The sequence below is a fragment of the Myodes glareolus genome, chromosome 6 (genome assembly GCF_982192425.1).
Source record: "Myodes glareolus chromosome 6, mMyoGla1.1, whole genome shotgun sequence".
NCBI classification, from domain to species: domain Eukaryota; kingdom Metazoa; phylum Chordata; class Mammalia; order Rodentia; family Cricetidae; genus Myodes; species Myodes glareolus.
The window spans coordinates 7359592-7378740 of NC_142031.1; the positions used below are offsets into that span (position 1 = coordinate 7359592).

The 19149-nt window shown below is 46.0% G+C and overlaps 1 protein-coding gene across 1 annotated transcript; it reads right to left on the reverse strand.

Annotated features, from left to right (window-relative positions):
* Positions 1 to 9142: 9142 nt before the first annotated feature.
* Lzic (leucine zipper and CTNNBIP1 domain containing) lies at positions 9143 to 19093 on the reverse strand. Its single transcript, XM_048415140.3, has 7 exons — positions 18963 to 19093; positions 17766 to 17874; positions 16500 to 16635; positions 15825 to 15923; positions 11833 to 11928; positions 11334 to 11415; positions 9143 to 9415 (listed from the first exon to the last, which is right to left on the reverse strand). The coding sequence occupies exons 2-7, from the start codon at positions 17864 to 17866 to the stop codon at positions 9357 to 9359; spliced, it is 573 nt and encodes a 190-aa protein (XP_048271097.1). The 5' UTR covers positions 17867 to 17874; positions 18963 to 19093; the 3' UTR covers positions 9143 to 9356.
* Between the last annotated feature and the right edge of the window lie 56 nt (positions 19094 to 19149).

The window sequence follows — 19149 nt, forward strand, 5'->3', positions numbered from 1 at the left end:
GCCACGATGTTTTGACACAGGAATAGAAAAGTAACTAGTACAACAGTCACCTGACATGACATTTGCTGGTTATGGGCTCTTCCTCTTTTTTTTTTTTTTTCCCTCAAGAGCTAAATTGTCAGGCTTCAGGCTGTGGGCTGGCAAGTTACTCTGCCTGGTTTGGCTGGATCAGGAGGGTTCAGAAGCAGTCTGGACTAGGATTGCTCCATGTGTCTCCACATCTCTTGAGCCCAGGGACTAGTCAGTCATTTCTTCCAAGGATGGACGGCAGAAAAGTAGGAGCATTAGTGGAAGCTCACTGAAGCTCCCTCCAGGAGTCAGAACCACAAACATTCCAGCGGCCAATTGTCTGGTGGCCAAGCCCAAACAAGCGACCAGGCAAGGAAGCATACTCCACCCAAGGGAGGAGGTGTGAAAAAATAATTCTCTGCCTAATACTGCAGTTTCTCAAAGCAGCTATAGTCAAGGAACTTCCTGTTCTTTCTGTTGTTTTCTAAGACAGAGGAGGGAGCACGGGCAGGGCATGGAGCAATAGGTAACTCAGTGATTAAAGGTACACGCCACCAAGTCTGATATCTAGTTCAATATTAGGATCCACACAGTGGACAGAGAGAACCTAACCCTGAGTTATCCTCTGACCTCCCAAGCAGATGTGGCTCAAGCTCACATCCCATCTAACACACCAACATTTAAGACCTGGTCTTATATATCCGAGGTTGCTTTTGAACTCAGTATGCGACCAAGGATGGCCTTGAGCTCCTTCTTCTGTGTAGCCAAGGACCAACGCTCCCCTGCATCCCCCTAGAGGAAAAAAAAAAAAAAACACTTCTGGGGCTGGAGTGATGGTCCAGAGTTTAAGAGCTCTTCCAGAAGTCCTGAGTTCAATTCCCAGCAACCACATGGTAGCTCACAACCATCTATACTGAGATCTAGTGCCCTCTTCTGACCTGCAGAGCACTGTGTACATAATAAATAAATCTGGAAAAAAAAAAAAAAAGAAACAGGATTTCTCTGTGTAATTGCCCTAGTTATCCTGGAACTTGTTTTGTAGACCAGGCTGGTCTTGAACTCAGAGATCTATCTGCCTCCTGAATGCTGGTTTTAAAGGTGTAAGCCACCACCACCCAGCTTCAAAAGCTGGGATTGAATAGTTATGTGTGCCACCACACCTGGTTTGGGTGGCGATATAATTTATTGTTTGCTGGTAAAATAAAATCTCAGCCTTTTTCAAGATTTATCTACTTTTAGTTTATGTGTTTTGCCTGCATGGTTGGTATGCACTCTGTGCATGCTTGGTGCCTGCAGAGGCCAAACGAGGGCCTTAGATCCCCTGGGACTGGATTAAAGAAGGTTGTGAGCAGCCAGGTGGGTGCTGGGAACTGAACCTGGGTCCCCTGCAAGAGCAAGTGCTGTTGACTGTTGGTTGTTTGGGGATGAGGTCTTACATACAGTCCGTGCTGGCCTGAACTCACGATGGATCTGCCTCTTCCTTCGGAGTTAAGGGAGTGTAGGTAGGTATCTGACACCATGTCTGCACAGCTTGGGTTCTTAATAAGCAGCTAGTCTTGTTGGCTATCAATATTTCTGTTGGGGGCTGAGGCGCCCTTGAGCCGTGAAAGTGAGCTATTTTTAACCGAATTCAAGTAGAGGTGATTCATGTAAAGAATCTAAAGGTTTCAGTAATATCTTAAATTGACTTTAATGAGTGGTTAGATTGAAATAGCTCCAGGCTCTAGGGAGGAGCCCAGATCTATGAGGCCCTTTCCTGAGAGATAAAAGTGCTTGAAAAGGAGCCACACCGGCAAAGCCTTGTTGGCTTCTCCATGCCCCCGGCACAGTGCACAGCAGGGGAGCGTTTCTGCTCGTTTGACTAATTGGTCGCTAAATACGCACAGGACAGAAAGGGACGCTTATTTCACTAACTAGCAGAAAAGCTGTAGTAGGAATGTGGCTCACAGGGAAGGAGGCAGGGAGTCTCTGAGCATGCAGACAGGTGACACAAACTCCTAAAAACAACTTGGAGCTGCCCATTCCGCTCCTTTGCCTTTCAGAAGCAGCAAGCTAGAAGGGTTGCAGGGGCTGGAAGAGATAAAGGAACTAGTTTTAATTTGCCCTCCGTTTCTGCTGCCAATGGCGCCCTGCTGAGACAACTCCAGCATTAACACTCGCGTTCCCACAAGCCCATTCATACTCTTTCCTCAGGCCTCTTACAGCTCATTTGCATCGTTAAGAGGAAAAGTAACAGAAAGTCCTTCTTCACCTCACCTTGGGGAGAGGGAACCACAGCAGGGGCAGAGCTGTGGGCCACACTGGGTGTTCCAGTGACACCTAAGGCCTTCCCATCCCTCCAGACACCTAGACTCTCAACACACACGCCCCTAGTTAGCCAGACAGTGCCATAGTTTTACCAAGCATTCTTTAATACTTTTACTGTTCTTTGTGTCTGTATACAGTGGGGGTGGAGTACGCCATGGCACGTGCGTGCTCAGGGATTGATTCTCTTCCCCGTGGGAGCCAGGGGTCAGGTTTTCTCTCAGCAAGCACTCTTGCCCTGAGTCATCTCACCAGCCTCCATTTTAAAGCCAGTATTTTTCTTTCTTAAATTTTTATTTATCTTTTGAGACAGGGTCTCAGTGTAACCCTGGCTGTGACGGAACTCACTGTGTAAGCCAAGCTGTCCCCAAACTCACAGCAATCCTCTTGCCACTGCTACCACACTGATTTATTTTGCTTTTACAGTTTGATGTATGTACGTGTGTGAGGGTGGACACCCATGTGGGGGTCAGCAGAGGATGTCAGGTGTCTTGTTCTAACACTCTTGAGATCGCAGTGAACATGGAGTTAGGCTGGTGACCGGCAAGCCCCAGGGACCCTTCTGTCTCTGCTCCCAACAGCGCTGGGGTTACAGGCTTGCACAGCCATACCCATTTGTTTTTAGGGTGTGCTGGGATCCACACCTAGGTCCTCATGTGTGCACAGCAAACACACTTTTCCACTGAGCCGTCTCCCTAGCCCGCACACAATGCACACACTGCAGTTTCAAAGCAGCCTTTCGCAAAACACCTGTGAGCACACAGAGGCCTTTAAGAAGTCAGAGAAGAATTGAGGGTAAACCTGTGACCCCAGCACCCAGGAGGCTGAAGCAAGCACTGAGGTTAGCCTGAAATTCTACACAGAAATTCTGAGGTCAGTCAGGTCCTGAGAGACGGCTCAGCAGTGGTGTTCAACATCGTGGCAGAAAAGAACTGACTCCCGGAGACTGTCCATGGTACATGCACACACATACACACACACACTCTCTCTCTGTTAAAAATAACAACAACAACAACAACAACAAACTAAAGGCAACGAGACCAGGGGCAGATCCCGCAAACTTAAAAGAAGCAGGTACCAAAGAGGGGTGGAACTAGGGTTAGAGGAGAATTGCAGGGCTGGAGGTAGAGCTCAAACATGGAGCACTTGCCTAGCATGTGTGTGTGCGCGCTCTGAGGTTTGGTCTCCAGCACTGTTTAATAAATACACGGGGTGAGATTCCCCAAAGCCAAACAAGTCTGCCACAATGTACCTTCCATTCTGGTACAAGTCACACAGTAGGTGGTCAGGAGTGCCGAGCTGGCACATAGGGTTCTGCTGGCTGGCTGATGTTCTGAAGAGAGGCGTTTATTTTGAAATGCAGAGCAGGGTCCATGTTTTGACTTCCTGAGAGCACTGTCTGTCTGACAGCTTCATGTGGGATCTTGCTCTTGCTATCTACTGGCACAGAACAAGCTGCTCATACTTCCAGAGATGGCCTGAGGGGGGCGCCGTGAGGCCGAGGCCATGGAAAGGGTTGGCTGTATGTGCTCCAAGAGAACAGATGCTCAGAGTAAGCATGAGATGGTATTTCAGTAGGTCTAAACTTCACAAAGTAGACCTAAGGTACGTTTGTCAAGACTCAGGATCAACTAGCTGTGAACTTCAGGTTCTAACAAAAGACCACCGTTTCCAAAGATGAAACAGCAAAGTTCTGGATTTCTAAGGCCATGGCCAAACCACACACACAGCCATGGATGTACACGGCTATGGACTGTACACGGCCATGAATGTACACGGCCATGAGCTACAACCCATTTCTGGCAAACATTTACTCTGACCTAAACTACCCATCTCTTTATCATTGACATTAACTGCCTTCATGTGGGTCCTCAGGACTGAACTTAGGTTGTCGGGCTTAGCAACAGGTGCCTTTACCCACTGAGCCATCTTGCCAGAACCCTAAACAAACTCCTCTTATAGTCTCAAATAATACGGCAATCTGATGGTGATAAATAAGAGCTGACTGCTTGACAGCACACTTTTTACATTTTTTATTACTTTATTTAGCTTTATGTGCACTGGCGTGAAAGTGTCAGATTCCCTGGAACTGGAGTTACAGACAGTTGCGAGCTGCCATGTGGGTGATGGGAGTTGAACCCAGGTCCTCGGGAAGAGCAGTCAGTGCTGTTGAGCGCTGAGCCATCTCTCCAGCCCCTTCCCCTCCTCCCCTCCCCCCCCCGCCATAGCACTCTTATGAGTCAGTGTGGAGCTGCATGCCTGTAGTCCCAGCACGCTACCCAGTGTATTTTAAGATATCCTGGGCTACAGGCTGTCTAAAAAGCCCAAATGAATAAAATTTAAAAAATAACTTACATTCTTTTGTTTGTTGAGACAGTTTCTGTGTAGCCCTGGCTGTCCTGGAACTCTATTGTAGACTGTGTCTGCCTCCCGAGTGCTGGGATTAAAGGCATGCACCACCACTGCCCAACTGAAAATGTACGTTCTTAACTCGTGTTGAAATTATGTCTGGAACATGGTTTCATCAGAGGCACCGGAGAATGTACCAGAAGTTCATAGTAACAGTTGCTAGAAATTGGCGCAGAGGAACCCATGGCTGATACATGATTTCAGAAATAACCTTTTTCAGGATTGCTGTCATCCACACAGTAGGGAGGGAGGGCCAGAGGACGGCATCGATGTCGGATGTGCTCTTTTGATACAGTAATTTTTTTTTTAAAGATCTATTTTAAACATTCTACTTGCATGTGTCCCTGCAGACCAGAAGAGGGCACCAGATCTCATTACAGACGTTTGTGAGTCAACATGTGGTTGCTGGGAATTGAACTCAGAACCTCTGGAAGAACAGCCAGTGCTCTTAACCCCTGAGCCATCTCTCCAGCCCCCAGTAATTTTTTTTTCAAGACAGGGTTTCTCTGTGTAGTCCGGGCTGTCCTAGAACTCAGAGATCTGCCCGCCTCTGCCTCCTAAGTGTTAGTATTAAAGTTGTGCACTACCACCAACCGGCTTGATACAGCAATTTTATGTTCATTAAAAAACAAAACCAACCGACCAAACAAACAAAAAGCTGACTCTCTCTCTCTCCCTCTCCCATGAAGGGTCTGGAGCTCGTACAGTGAGCGCTCTTTCACTGAGATCCATCCCCGGTTCCAGTTATCTGAGCCAGCTGACAGAGGCTGTGAGCAACAAATCCCTATATACAAATGACAAACATTAGGGTGCTTCCAACTCAAACCTCATTAAGTACTAGATCTGTGGGGAAGAGTGTGACCCCTTGTGTTCAAGGCTGCCAGCCACATGGTCTCTATACTGTGAGGTCAATTGAAATAGTGAGAAAAACATCAAAATGGAGGCGAGTTAGGTGTCATAAGTGACAAACATTTGGGGATTATCTCCTGAAAAGCCATACTTTCGGCTGGTTTTTAGAAACTTGAAATATTGAACACTTTTCTCCAGTTTCTAATATTTTTTTTTTGACTCCTAGAGCCAGACAGAATGGAAGCAATTATATGGCCCAATTTGTTCCTGGGAGTCTGTGTGAAATGCTGGCAGCTTTAATTTCCATACTAACACTGGAAAAACATTTTGAGAGGCAAAGTGATAGAAAGGTCTCTGTAACAGAAAAAAATAGCGAGAAAAACCAAACACAACAAATAGCAGACAGGAAGGTGAGTGACCGCTGCAGTGATGGCCGGGATCACTTACTCCACAGTGATTCCAACTGCCCATCATGTCTGCAGGAAGACACCATGACTGCTATTGATCGCAACAGCCTTTCCTAGGCATGCTGCCTTCAGAGAACTCTAACCGTCAAAGTTAACAAGCTGCCCCACCCCCCACCCCCCCACCCCCGCCCAGCATTGGTTTCCTCCTTGAAAACCACCTACCTGCTTTGTCGTTCACAAGATCAAACAAAAAAATCTGTTTTATTGACCTCACCATCGGCTCTTGTAGACACTCACTCATTGGAACTGATTTTTGCTTCAGCCTTAATTCATTGAGAAATGAGGACATTTATTTATCTGTTTTGAGACACGGTCTTGGTATGAAGCCCTGGCTGGCCTGGAGCTCAGAGACCTGCCAACCTCTGCTTCCTCGCTGCTAGGATCAAGGTGTGTGTCACCACACCTGGCTTGAAATGCAGGAATTTCCCCAAAACATGTTGACATAAGAATATTAAGAGGCTATGTGCTGTGTGTGACAGGACCATCCAAGTTACAGAGACTGGAAAAGTATGTAAATGAGAACAGGAGACATGGCTTACAAGCATTTAATAACTGCACTTCACAGCACTTCCTGGCGAACGTGGCACGGGAAGCAGATGTCAACAGCGCTAAACTGAGCGCTGACCGGTGGATTAGCACCAATGCTAATCTGTACTGAGGAAGGGAGAGGCGAAGTAAGGTACAAGGTGGCCCTGCAAAAAGTGAGGCTCCACAGGATGAAGTAACTGAGCCGATGTGGTGGTGCACTGTGAGGTCGAGGCCAGCCTGGTCTACAAAGTGAGTTAGTTCTGTAACAGTTGGGACTGGGACACAGAGAAACCCTGTCTCGAAAAACCAAAAGAGAAAATGATGAAATAACAGGTGAGCACAGATGCCAGCACCTTTAATAGAGGATAGCGTTAAGTGGAGGAGGATCTGATGAGCAGGAAGGGCCTCACTACGCTGATCTGGCCGTCTGATTTGCTTTTTGACTTGAGATAGGTTTCACCAGGAAGCCCTGGTTGGTCTCAACTTCATCCCCCAGTCTCCGCCTCCCAGTATTGGGGTTACAGGTATGGCCACCATACCTAGTCTCCTGGTGCTGTTCTTTAACAATGTTTAAGGGTCACCAAGATTAAGGGTTCCAGACTGACATGAATCTCTTTCAGATGGAAATTCTCTTAGATTCCTTGGTTTACTGGGGGATCATGCATAGGATCACCTTGTTACAGCTTAAAACTAACATCACAATTCTGTGATGAGGTACTGACCCAAAGGAAACTGAAAAACTAGGCATTCAACAAGTGCCTGTGTAGACATTTCACAGTGGCACCGTTCACAGAGCTGAGGGTGTGACAAGAACGCAGATGTGCATCAGACACACGGCTAAACAAGATGCAGTATTTATACAGAGAAATATTATTCAGTCATTAAAAAGAAATGAAGGACTGAAGTGGGTTACACTGGGTTAGCCCTAAAATACTGTATGAAGTGAAGAAGCCAGATACATATCAAGGCCACAAAGTGCACAATCACATATCCATTCATGTGAACTATCCAGAGAGATAAGGCCATGGGGACAGGAGAGCAGACCAGCAGATGCTGGAAGGCCGGGAAGAAGGCATTTTGGAGTGATTGCTTACTAAATTACTAGGTTGCTTACAAGATTCTCCTGCGGGGGGTGATGGGAATAACGGGATGACTTGGCACTAGGCTGGGAACTGCACAGCACTGTGGACGTACTGCTACTGAGTCTACTTTGTGACACAGTGACCTCTGTGTTAACACGAGCTTCATCGCTATGAAATGGTGGTGCCCTACACACAAGCCGCAGGTCACAGCGGGTGCTCGGCCTTTCTGGGTGTGCTGCCCTTCAGTGACTGACGTCAGCAGACAGCACACGGAGACAGCCTGTTGGTTGAGGCACAGCAGTGCTCATCCGCAGAACCGGCTTCTTGGGAGGCTGAGGCCAGAGAAGAGTCTGAGCCTAGGACTCCAACCCAGAGAGAACCCTTTACAATTTTTCTTGTATTTATTGAGTGTCTATGTGGGTATGTGTGTGTATGCGTGCACACATATGGGCCATGGCACATATGTGGAGGTCAGAAGAACTTGTAAAAGTCAGCTCTCTTCCTTTACCAGGTGGATCTGGAGATTAATCTTGGGCCACCAGGTTTGGCAGCAGGCACCTGTACCTACTGGGCCATCTGGTTGGCCCAGAGACCCACCCCTCTCAAAAAAAATGCCAAAGACATTACAAGTTCCAAGTAAGGCGTCTACATAGCTGAGGTTCCCTAGTTTGTCCAGGTAGCAAAGCACCTAGTGGAGTTAAGCTTATAAGAATCCGTAAAAATGTTTGCATTTGTAGAAAGTGCAACAAAACAAAACAAAACAAAAACAAAAACAAAAAACTATTGAGACACACAGAAAGGACTCCTGGGAAGGTACATGTAAGGACATGGCTGTGCGGCTGCCCACGCAGAGTCACTGCTCTCAGGGAGAAACTAGGTTTGTGTTTCTCCCCAAACTGCACAGTTTACAGTACCTTACTGTTACCACCCTCCGAGTTGGCAAGAGGTCACACTCAGAGAGCCTGGGGCTGCCATTTCCTATTGCTTCCCCACCGAGGCAAGGCAGGAGGTTAAGTTACTTCAGGAGGCTCTCAACAGGGCCTCCCATTGTTGCTTGTTAGAAATTCAGAGATACAATGGGCCCCATTCATGCTGCCCACTTACAGGCTGGGAACAGCCCCTCCTGTCCATTCAACTCTGGGTTAGGACATGGAATTTTCATAGACGCCAACTTGCACAAATACAAGTTAATTATTAAAACAAAAAACTAAAACAGTACAGAATAAAAAAAAAAAATCCAGGGGTCAAGACACCAGAGCCAGAGCCATAGCTCTGTCCCTAATGTGACTTCAGACAGATCACATGTTCCTTCTAAGTCTTGGTTTCCTTGTGGGAAAATGAAAAGGTTTCTAAAAGTCTACAGACACAGGAGGGCTAGTGACATCACGTACCGTCCCCTCAAGGCGTGCAGACAAGAATCAAGACAATCACTAGCTCACAGCTTTCACTATCAGCACTAAAGCACAAGGCGTCTTAACAGATGGAGCCATCAGAGAGAGTCCAGCGGGTCCTGCCTGTCAACAAGCCCAGGGGCACTGAAGGGGCCCCATACAGAGAAGGATGAGGACCTAACAGAAGCCACAGTTTCCATGTCACCTGTTCTTGGGCATTGTGAGAATCTCTACTTCTTTGCAATGCCTCCAAGTCCTCAGGACGAAAGCACCATGTGCAGCTACGATGGGGCTGGTGGCGCCAAACCGCTGCAATGTCATTTCTTGGCTTTTTCAACCTCAAAACCTGCCAGAGCAAGGACCTTATCTCCAGAGCCTAAGGAAAAGACACAAAATAAAAAGGTTATTTCAAGGCATTTACAGTCCCAGGTAAGGAGCGGGCCATACTACACAGACACAGAACAGAAATCAGACGCGTTAACCCCGACAAAGCCAGCTGCCAACTGGATCTCCTTCCCCCTCCATAAACACTCTGGCCACACGAGTGGCTTCCTGGTGACGAATCCTAACTCAATTCTAGGTTTGAAGACAAATATGTAAAACTCTCATTTACAGTTATAATTACATGTTGCTGAAAGGTATTTGAACACAGTCAGCTGCAAAGCTGGGGATACTGGGGCTAAGAAGCTAGTGCTCGGGGGTTAAGAACACTTGCTAGAGGGCCTACGTCTGGTTCCCAGTGTACACATCAGTTCACAACCGTAACTCCAGTTGCAGGGGACCCAACACACTCTAATGGACTGCCAAGGCATCATATACATGTAAGCAAAACACTCATGCATGTAAATTTTTAAAATAAATAATTCTTTAAAAAAAGGAAAAACAGCTGGGAATGTTGGTATGTGCCTACAGTCCTAGCTACATGACAGCTAAGGCAGGAGGAATACTTTAGCTGAGATGTGAAGGCCAGCCTAGACAACACAGTAAGGAGCATCTCAAGAAAAGGGGGGGGGGCTGGAGAGATGGCTCAGAGGTTAAGAGCATTGCCTGCTCTTCCAAAGGTCCTGAGTTCAATTCCCAGCAACCACATGGTGGCTCACAACCATCTGTAATGGGGTCTGGTGCCCTCTTCTGGCCTGCAGGCATACACACAGACAGAATATTGTGTACGTAATAAATAAATATTTAAAAAAAAAAAAAAAAAGAAAAGGGAAGGGGAAGCCGGGTGGTGGTGGAGCATGCCTTCAACCCAAGTACTTGGGAGGCAAAGGCAGGAGGATCTCTGTGAGTTTGAGGCCAGCCTGGTCTATAGAGTGAGTTTCAGGACAGCCGGGACTTAACAATATAACCTATAGAGAAACCCTGTCTCGAAAAACAAAAACAAACGTTTTATTTCATGTGGATGTGCACCATGTACATGCCTGGTGCCTATAGCCAGAAGAGGACCCTGGAACCGGAGCTACAGACAGTTGTGAGCTATCATGTGGGTGCTGGGCATTCAAACCAGGCCCCCTGGAAGACAGGCAGTACTCTAAACCATCTTTCCAGCACCATGGCATGTAATTTTTTGAAAACTCATCTGTCTTTATTTTTTATTTTTTTAGAGTACTGGGGCTAAGTGTGTGGTACATGCTCACGGTTCCGGCACTTGGGAGGTTAAGGCAGAGAGATGCTGAGTTCAAGGCCAGATGAGGGTGTCCCTGGTAAGAGCCTGCATAGAAAAGGGACGAAAGGAAAGGCTAGGAAGTGAGGTCTGTGGTTGAGAATGACTAGTGTGCTATCTGAGGAGCTGAACTGGACCCTGGCACCCACATCAGAGGCTCACAAACATCCTTAACTCTAGGTTCCAGGATCTAAGGCTCTGTTCTGTGGGTATCCGCACGACCGTGTGTATATACACCACACACGCATACATAAAAAAGAAATCTCTTTTTAGAACTGTAAAATATAACTAAAGGATTCTGAAGAAAATAGTTCTGGACTGGAAAGATAGCTCAATGGTTAGGAGTGCTGGCTGCTCTTCCAGAAGATCCTGGTTCAGTTCCCAGTACCCACATGGGTAGCTCACAACCACCTGCTCACTCAAGGTCCAGGGGACCCACGGCTACACACACACACACACACACACACACACACACACACACAGACCCTTCTACTCCTGGGAGTTCTTTTCCTTTCCTTACTAAATCTATGTTTACTTAAAAATGAAAGACAGAAAGATGGACAGAATAGAAGAAGTCAAGCAAGAGGAGCAGAGGAGAGGGGAGCGGGGAAGGAAGAGGGAGCACACTTACCTAGGTCTGTGGAGACTTTCTCAAACTGGCTGAGCGCAGCACCTGCATTGGCTGACAGGAAGGCCTCGTCATCGTCGGTCAGCTGCACAGGTGAGACAAAGTGCACCGGGTGAATGCAAGGCTTAGAGCAAGTCCTAGGGGCCATGGTGGTGAGGAAGGCTTAGGGGCTAGGGCCTGGGGGCTGGGGCGGGCCGGGCAGTTAAAAGCACTCACTGCTCCTGCACTGGAGCCTGGTTCATTCCCAGCAGCCATATGCAGGCTCACAACCAACCAAAACTCCAATTCCAGGGGATCTAATACTGTCTTCTGACATCCTTGGACACCAGACACACATGCACATAGCGTACACACATACAAGCAGACAAAACATTCACACACAAAATAAACCTAAAATCATTTTTTTAAAATTTCTTAGGTCTCCAGACCACACCGCAGGGCAGCACATTCTGTAACAAGCACAACACAAATGTTCTACAGCCGATCACACTATGTGCAGGACCTTTTCTCCAAGCTTCCTGAGAGCGGTGAGAATCTCCACCTTCTGCTGCGTGTACAGGTCTCTTTCCAGCTTCCCCACCATCAGATCTCTGTCCATCTAAAAGGACAAAGGCAAGGCGTGTGCACATGAGCAAAAGGCAGTCTGTGTAGAAAATTCAGCTTTTCAGTGCTGCTTCTTGGTTTTTTTGTTTTGCTTTTGGTTTGTCGAGACAGGGTTTCTCTAATAGCCCTGGCTGTCCTGAACTCACTCTGTAGACCAGGCTGGCCTCGAACTCACAGAGATCTGCCTGCCTCTGCCTCCCAAGTGCTGGGATTAAAGGCGTGCGCCACCACCACCCAGCCAGTCCTACTTCTTAAAACAAAAACAAACTACTTGGTTAATATAAAAAAACTACAGAAATAATCTGAAACGTCATGACAGAAGTGCCATCAGGTAAGTTTTTGAAATTTAAAAAAAAATTACCTTCATTGTTTATCTGTGTGTGTGCATATGTGTGCATGTGCATGCCTGGTCCTTTGTGTGAAGTCAGAGGACAAGTTGTGGCAGGTGATTCTCTCCTTCTACCATGTGGGTCTGGAGATGGAAATCAAATCAGGTCAGGCTGTCAGGCTTGGTGGCAAGTGCCCTTACCCACTGAGCCATCTCGCTGGCCTAGAACAGTTTTTACTCTCCATTTTGCTTTTTGACTCACTCTGTAGTTCAGGCTGACTTCAAAACATGTGAGTAACCCTCCTGTGTCAGACTCCTAAATGCTAAGGCCATAGGCATAAGCTACCACATCAGACCAGTTTTAATACATTTTAAGATTATTACTACTGAGTGTGAGCGCATGTGGGTAGGGGTGTGTGCTTCCCATGTGCACATGTGGAGCTCAGAGGACAGCTGTGGGTCTGTTCCTGCCTTCTACTTTGATATGGGCGCCAAGGATCCACCACACACTAAGTCGTCTTGCTGGCTCTGAATTTGAATCCACAGCATAAACATTGCTTAGCTGTGAACGCTACTGAGACTCACAGCTTCCACTGTTTCCTAAACACTTTTATTTTTACGAGACAGGAATTTTTTTCTTTACCTTTTCTTTTTAAATTTTGTTAGTGTGTGTGTTGTATGCATGTGAGCAGGCATACCACACCATGCATGTAGAGGTCAGAGGACATGGAATTGATTCTCTTATTCTACATTCACATAGGTTCCAGGGATTGAACTCAGGTCTTCAGGTTGGCAGGGCAAGTACCTTTACCCACTCAGCTATTTCACCAGCATGAGGATTTTTAAAATTTATCTATTTATCTACCTTCCTGTCTGTCTGTCTGTCTGTCTGTCTGTCTACCCTGGTTATTTGAGAGACTGGCCTTGAACTTAAAGCAATCTCCTTGTCTCAGCCTCTCAAGTGTTGGGATTACAGGTGTGAGTACCTTGTCCAGAAAAAAATCTTAAAATGTATTTCATTTTTACTCTGCTGGAGATTTAATCCATCCAGTGCCTTGATTGGCTGGGCAAGTACTCTATCTACTACTGAGCTATCTGCTTAGCCTACACTTTCCCCGTTCTTATTTATTTATTTATTTAAATTACATTTACTTATTTACTTTGTGTTTACAGTGCATGTACAGAGCTCTAAGGACAATTTTCAGGAGTCAGTTCCCCTCCACCACGTGGGCCCAAGCAAACTCAGGTCATCAGGCGTGGTGGCAAGTACCTTTACCGGACTGGCCCTTCTTATTCTTTTTTTTTTTTAAAAAGATTTATTTATTTATTATGTTTACAACATTCTGCCTCCATGTATGCCCACACACTAGAAGAGGGTGCCAGATATCATTACAGATGGTTGTGAACCACCATGTGGTTGCTGGGAATTGAACTCAGGACCTCAGGAAGAACAGTCAGTGCTCTTAACCTCTGAGCCATCTCTCCAGCCCTGGCCCTTCTTATTCTTGAGACAGGGTCCAATGTGTTATCTTGGCCTGCCCTGCCTCAAATGATCCTCCCTCTGACTCCCAAGGAGCTGGGACTGCAGCCAGCTTCTAAGTGTCATCAAACCCACATGACAACCACAAGTAGAAACTGTCATAGTCACCTTACAGATAAGAAAACGAAGGTATAAGGTACAAGGGTGACTGCAACAACTCGCCAAAGGCCGCCTGCCCTGCCCAGGATGCACAGCAGGAACTCAGACCCAACTCACCTCATCTTTTATATATGTATAATTTCCTTGTTCTTATTTTATGTACATTGGTGTTTTGCTTGCATGTATGTCTATATGAGGGTGTTGGGTACCTTGGGATAGAGTTAGTGAGGGTTGTGAGCTGCCATGTGAGTGCTGGGAATTGAACACTTGTCCTCTGAAAGAGCAGTTAGTGCTCTTAACTGCTGAACCATTGCTCCAGTCCCCAATAATCTCATCTTAATCTATGATATTCCCCCGTGTGTTTATGTGCTCCTATGTGTATACAAGCATGTCTGAGTGATGCTAGAGGTCAATTTTAGGGTCTCTCACTGGCAAGAGCCCCAGGGACCCTCTGGTCTCTGTCTCCCCAGTGCCAGGACCACTGTGTCTGCTGCTCACTTGGCACACTTCACCAAGTGGGTCATCTCTTCATTTCCTAAAGTTATGCTCTTACTATTCTACTGAATTACTTGTAGATGGAAATTACCGGGGGATGGAGAGATGGCTCAGTGGTTAAGAGCATTGCCCGCTCTTCCAAAGGTCCTGAGTTCAATTCCCAGCAACCACATAGTGGCTCACAACCATCTGTAATGGGGTCTGGTGCCCTCTTCTGGCCTGCAGGCATACATACAGAAAAAACATGGCATCCATAATAAATAAATAAATAAATAAATAGAATGGTATGAGCCATTCCTTTCTCTCTCTTTTTCTCTCATTCTCTCCTTTCCTTTCTTTCCTCCCTTCCCTACCTCCTTTCCTTCCTATATTTCCTTCTTTAAAAAAGAAAGAAAGAAAGAAAAAGAAATTACCTATTAGTCCATAATTATATTCAAGTCCATAGACAGATTTCTGGAAGTAAGAGTTTATAAATAAAAATAAAATAAAAAATAAAAAGAAAGAAAAGAAAGAGGCAGTGGAGGCACACACTTTTAATATTAACACTCAAGAGGTAGAGGCAGGCAGATTTCTGAGTTTAGGCCAACATGACCTACAGAGTGAGTTCCAGGACAGTCAGGGCTATAGAGCTCCTCTATGCAGCACAGAGACAAAGAAACCCTGTCTCAAAGAAAAAGAAACAAACAAACAAAAAGATACTGGACAAACAGAAGAAATGGCTCAGTGATTAGAAACTGTGTGCTGCTCTTGAGAGGACTCAAGTTCAATTCCCAGCATCCACTTCAGGCTGCTCACAACCTCCTGTAGCTCCAGGGCATTTGATGCTTCTGGCCTCTGAGGGCATCTGCACAAATGCGCACATGTGCACTCACATACATCCGCAAATATCACTCAAGACAGCAGAAATAAGCTGGGTGGTGGTGGTGGCGCACGCCTTTAATCCCAGCACTTGGGAGGCAGAGGCAGGCGGATCTCTGTGATTTTGAGGCCAGCCTGGTCTACAAGAGCTAGTTCAAGGACAGGCTCCAAAGCTACAAAGAAACCCTGTCTTGAAAAACCAAAAGCAAATTAGAAAGAAATCTGAAGAGAAAAAAAAAAAAGATTAACAGTGCATATCCAGAAACAACACTGATATAATTCCAAATAGGATCTCGAGTTAGGGCCCCAGATATAAAGGACAAAATATTAAAGATGGAGGCCAAGAGAAGGGGCTGGAGGTGATTTAAATAGCCTCATGCTGTTAAATTTATTATGAACTATAATCTATTATGAACTATAATTGTCCAAGGTACAAACTGTCAAAGACTTGGGGGCTGTGGCTCTAATACCAACTGAGCAAATTGTAAACAGTAAGCTACTACAATCAGCACAGTCACGGGTTCAGAAGACAAACACACACAGCAACGGGATCAACGTGAAGAAACTTTACCTCTGCTAACCTTGTCCGAAGTTGACCTGGTTGTTTCTTTGCAAACAATCTGATGACTTCTGGTGTTTTAAAGGCCTGGCTGATAGCTGCCTGAATAGCCTGGAAACACAGGAATGCAAAAACTAATCAAAACATTCTACCCAATTACATCTACGATATTGGACTGATGAGTTTTAATTAATAGGTTTTAGTGCTTGAAATCAGTTTCAATTTGCAATTTCTGAGCACATTATTGGAGCCAAGCAGACACAAAATCCAGAAGCAATCTCAGAAACACAGCACTTTTTCTTTCTTCCTTCACTTATTTATGTTTAATTTTGAGATGCTGGGAAATAATCTAGGATCTTGTACTTGCTAGGCATGTACAGTACCACAGAGCTAGATCCTTGTCCTTTATACTTGCTAGGCATGTACAGTACCACAGAGCTAGATCCCTGGCCTTTGTACCTGCTAGGCACGTATGGTACCATGGAGCTAGATCCCTGGCCTTTGTACTTGCTAGGCACATACAGTACCATGGAGCTAGATCCTTGACCTTTGTACTTGCTAGGAATATACGGTACCACGGAGCTAGATCCCTGGCCTTCGAAGTGTACATTTTCTATCTGAAATACACTCACAAAGAAACACACAACAAGCCATGCATAGAGGACTCCATCGGTCAATTCCTCTTACCAGCTGCATGCCGCTGAGCTCATCTACCAAGGTCATATTTCCCGACATAATCTTCTTTAGGGAATCACTGAATTCACGCAGCTGCTCCAAAGTTTCCCTTTTAGTTTCTTCATATTCATCGGTGTCGAGCTCCTCTCTGAAGCACAGTTTACATTAGAGTGCAGAAAACACACACGTCTAAGTCTGAAAACCTTGGTACTTGATCTAGAGCAAGGCTGAAGGGGAGTACCAGCTGGAGTGGCGCATGTCCACAGAGTTGAGCTACTGGCATCTTCATTGTCTTTCACTGCGGCTGAACCCAGGGCTGAGAGCATGTTATCTCCCCTTACCCCAGGAGGTACACTTAGGCACACAGTACCTTCTCCTTAAGAGACCAGTTGTATAACCTCGGGGAAGGCATGAACAGGGATAAACCTCAGTTTGTCTACACAACTTCAGATCATTATAGTGCCTTTTCCTAAGTGTTCATTACGAAGGAAATGCCTGGCGTCTATAGTAACGGTAAACAGTTGCTGTTAGCATCAGTCTCATCAATGGCGGGAAGCACCTCGTGCGCCCACTGGCAAGCAGAGCAGCACACCTGTCAGCTGAGTAAAAGGCTATTTTTATTCACCAAACAAACTGCTTATTAAATATTTACTACAAGTAACAACAGCTCTACACGCTGAGCTACCATTTACGGGGCACTTACTCTAGGCCAAGCACTACATTGTCTCTTTCATTTTCATATTTACAACATCCTTGTGAGGCTATTAAAAACTACAATTAATAGCTTGTTTTCTTCTGCTTTATTGAAATGGGGTCTCATATGGTCGGGTTGGCCTGAAACTCACAATGTCGCCAAAAAGGACCTTGAGCCTCTGATTCTCCTGCATCCACCTCACATGCGCTGGGATTATAGGAGTATACAACCTCCCTCTCTTCCTCCCTTCTTTGATGGTGGGGATTGAGTCCAAGCCTCTGGCATATTAGGCACCCACTCATCCGCAGAGGAACGCCCGCCCACAGCCCAATCATGGTATTTTGAGCAATTAGCCAGGAGTTCATTCTAGACAGAGTTGTTTTAAACACTAAAGACAAAGTAAGCTTTGTTATTTCCAGGAGTATTTTAAGTCTTCCACATCCCAGGCTTTATGAGAAGTTTACTTCTCCCACAGGCAGAGTGCTGTAGAACACTACAGCGGAGACCAATATCACACTTGAGCCTGCATCCGTGGAGCCTCTCTCCATCAGAAACAGAGTAATGGCATATAATTATACTATTACCTGCATTCCTCCAGATCTTGTAATTGCTGCATCAGTCTATCCAACTGTTCTTCTAAATTCTGCTTTAATTTGCTTGTCTCTGTCTTTCCTCTGGAAGCCATTCTAATTGCTATAAGAATGATAAACCCACATGGAATATATTGGATTTGGTTACTTAAGAAGACTGAACATATCAGTATAATCCAAAATTAAGAAAATATAAAATGCTGGGTGGTGGCAGTGGTGGCACACACCTTTAATCCTAGCACTTGGGGAAGCAGAGGCAGTGGAACTCTGAGTTCCAAGGCAGCCAGAGCCACACCAAAACCCAAACCAAACCAAAAAACAAACTGAAGAGACTATATTATGTCTAGGATTACAAGTATATGCCAACAGGCCCAGTCTTTTTCTTTTATTTTTTTGCAGGAGATTGAACCCAGGGCCTCATTCATGCCTAAGCAAGCACTCTACCATTAAGAAAATCCCCTGCCCAGTAAGTTTTTACTGTTTAATAGAAAAATCTGTCTCTCTCCTTTTGGGGGAAATGGGAAGGAAGAACCAGCATACTAGATGTGTCCTCTATTGCCAGGCCACATCCCCAAGCCTCAATTCAGTCTCAAGAAGCAAAGTTATTTTGAATAAATTTCAGGGAATACAGAGGCTTTTTAAAAAAGCTTTAACCACATGCTACAGATTTATGACAGGAAGATTTAACTCACTGGCACCACCTAGTAATAAAGATAAGAGGTGCATATTCTTCAAATCTGCAGAAATGGCCCTCCAGTACTGTCACTAGAAAGGAAGGGGACATTCATTCATGCTGATAGGGCTTCTCAGATTGTACAAGCCGCCAACTTTGGAAGCTCTGAGTGTCATCAATTTGAGGAAAGCGTAATTGTTCATAGGGTTTACAAGGAGGCTAAAACGTCAAACCTCCAAGGGTGGAGTTGGCTAGACCAAGTGAAACTATAAAGTAGTTTTATTTGCTATGTATGAACTTGGCCTACAGACGTCCAGATAACTTCCCCTTAAGCATAAGTAGCCTGTAATTGAAATACACTTTCCACTCCTAGGAAGGCGCAACCGAGGGCATTTAACTCCTGGACTGCCTCCTGTAGCTTTTCTGAGGTTTCCTCTGAAGAGGCCACAGCGCCCAGGAAACGCCTTGAGGAAAACTGTCCAACTCAGAAGCACGAAAGGCAAGGGCAGAAAGCACACCTTCTCGGGGCCGGAAGTGAGCAGCGCTCAACCCAGGACCACCGGGAACAGGACCACCGGGAACGGGAAAGCGGCACTCTCGGCCGCCAACCTCCTCCTCGCGGACGAACTCGCAGCTCCGGTCCGCAGGTCCGGCCAAAGCTGGGCTCTCGCCGGGGCGCGGTGCTCAGCTGCTGTGGCGTGGGGT

What these genes read in the sequence shown, in the direction of transcription:
- Lzic (XM_048415140.3), bottom strand. Translation starts at nt 17,866, where the DNA reads ATGGCTTCCAGAGGAAAGACAGAGACAAGCAAATTAAAGCAGAATTTA. An exon ending in CAAGATCTGGAGGAATGCAG is followed by an intron (nt 16,636 to 17,765) that starts GTAATAGTATAA and finishes ACTGTGCTTCAG; the next exon opens with AGAGGAGCTCGACACCGATG. An exon ending in AGCTCAGCGGCATGCAGCTG is followed by an intron (nt 15,924 to 16,499) that starts GTAAGAGGAATT and finishes CTGTGTTTCCAG; the next exon opens with GCTATTCAGGCAGCTATCAG.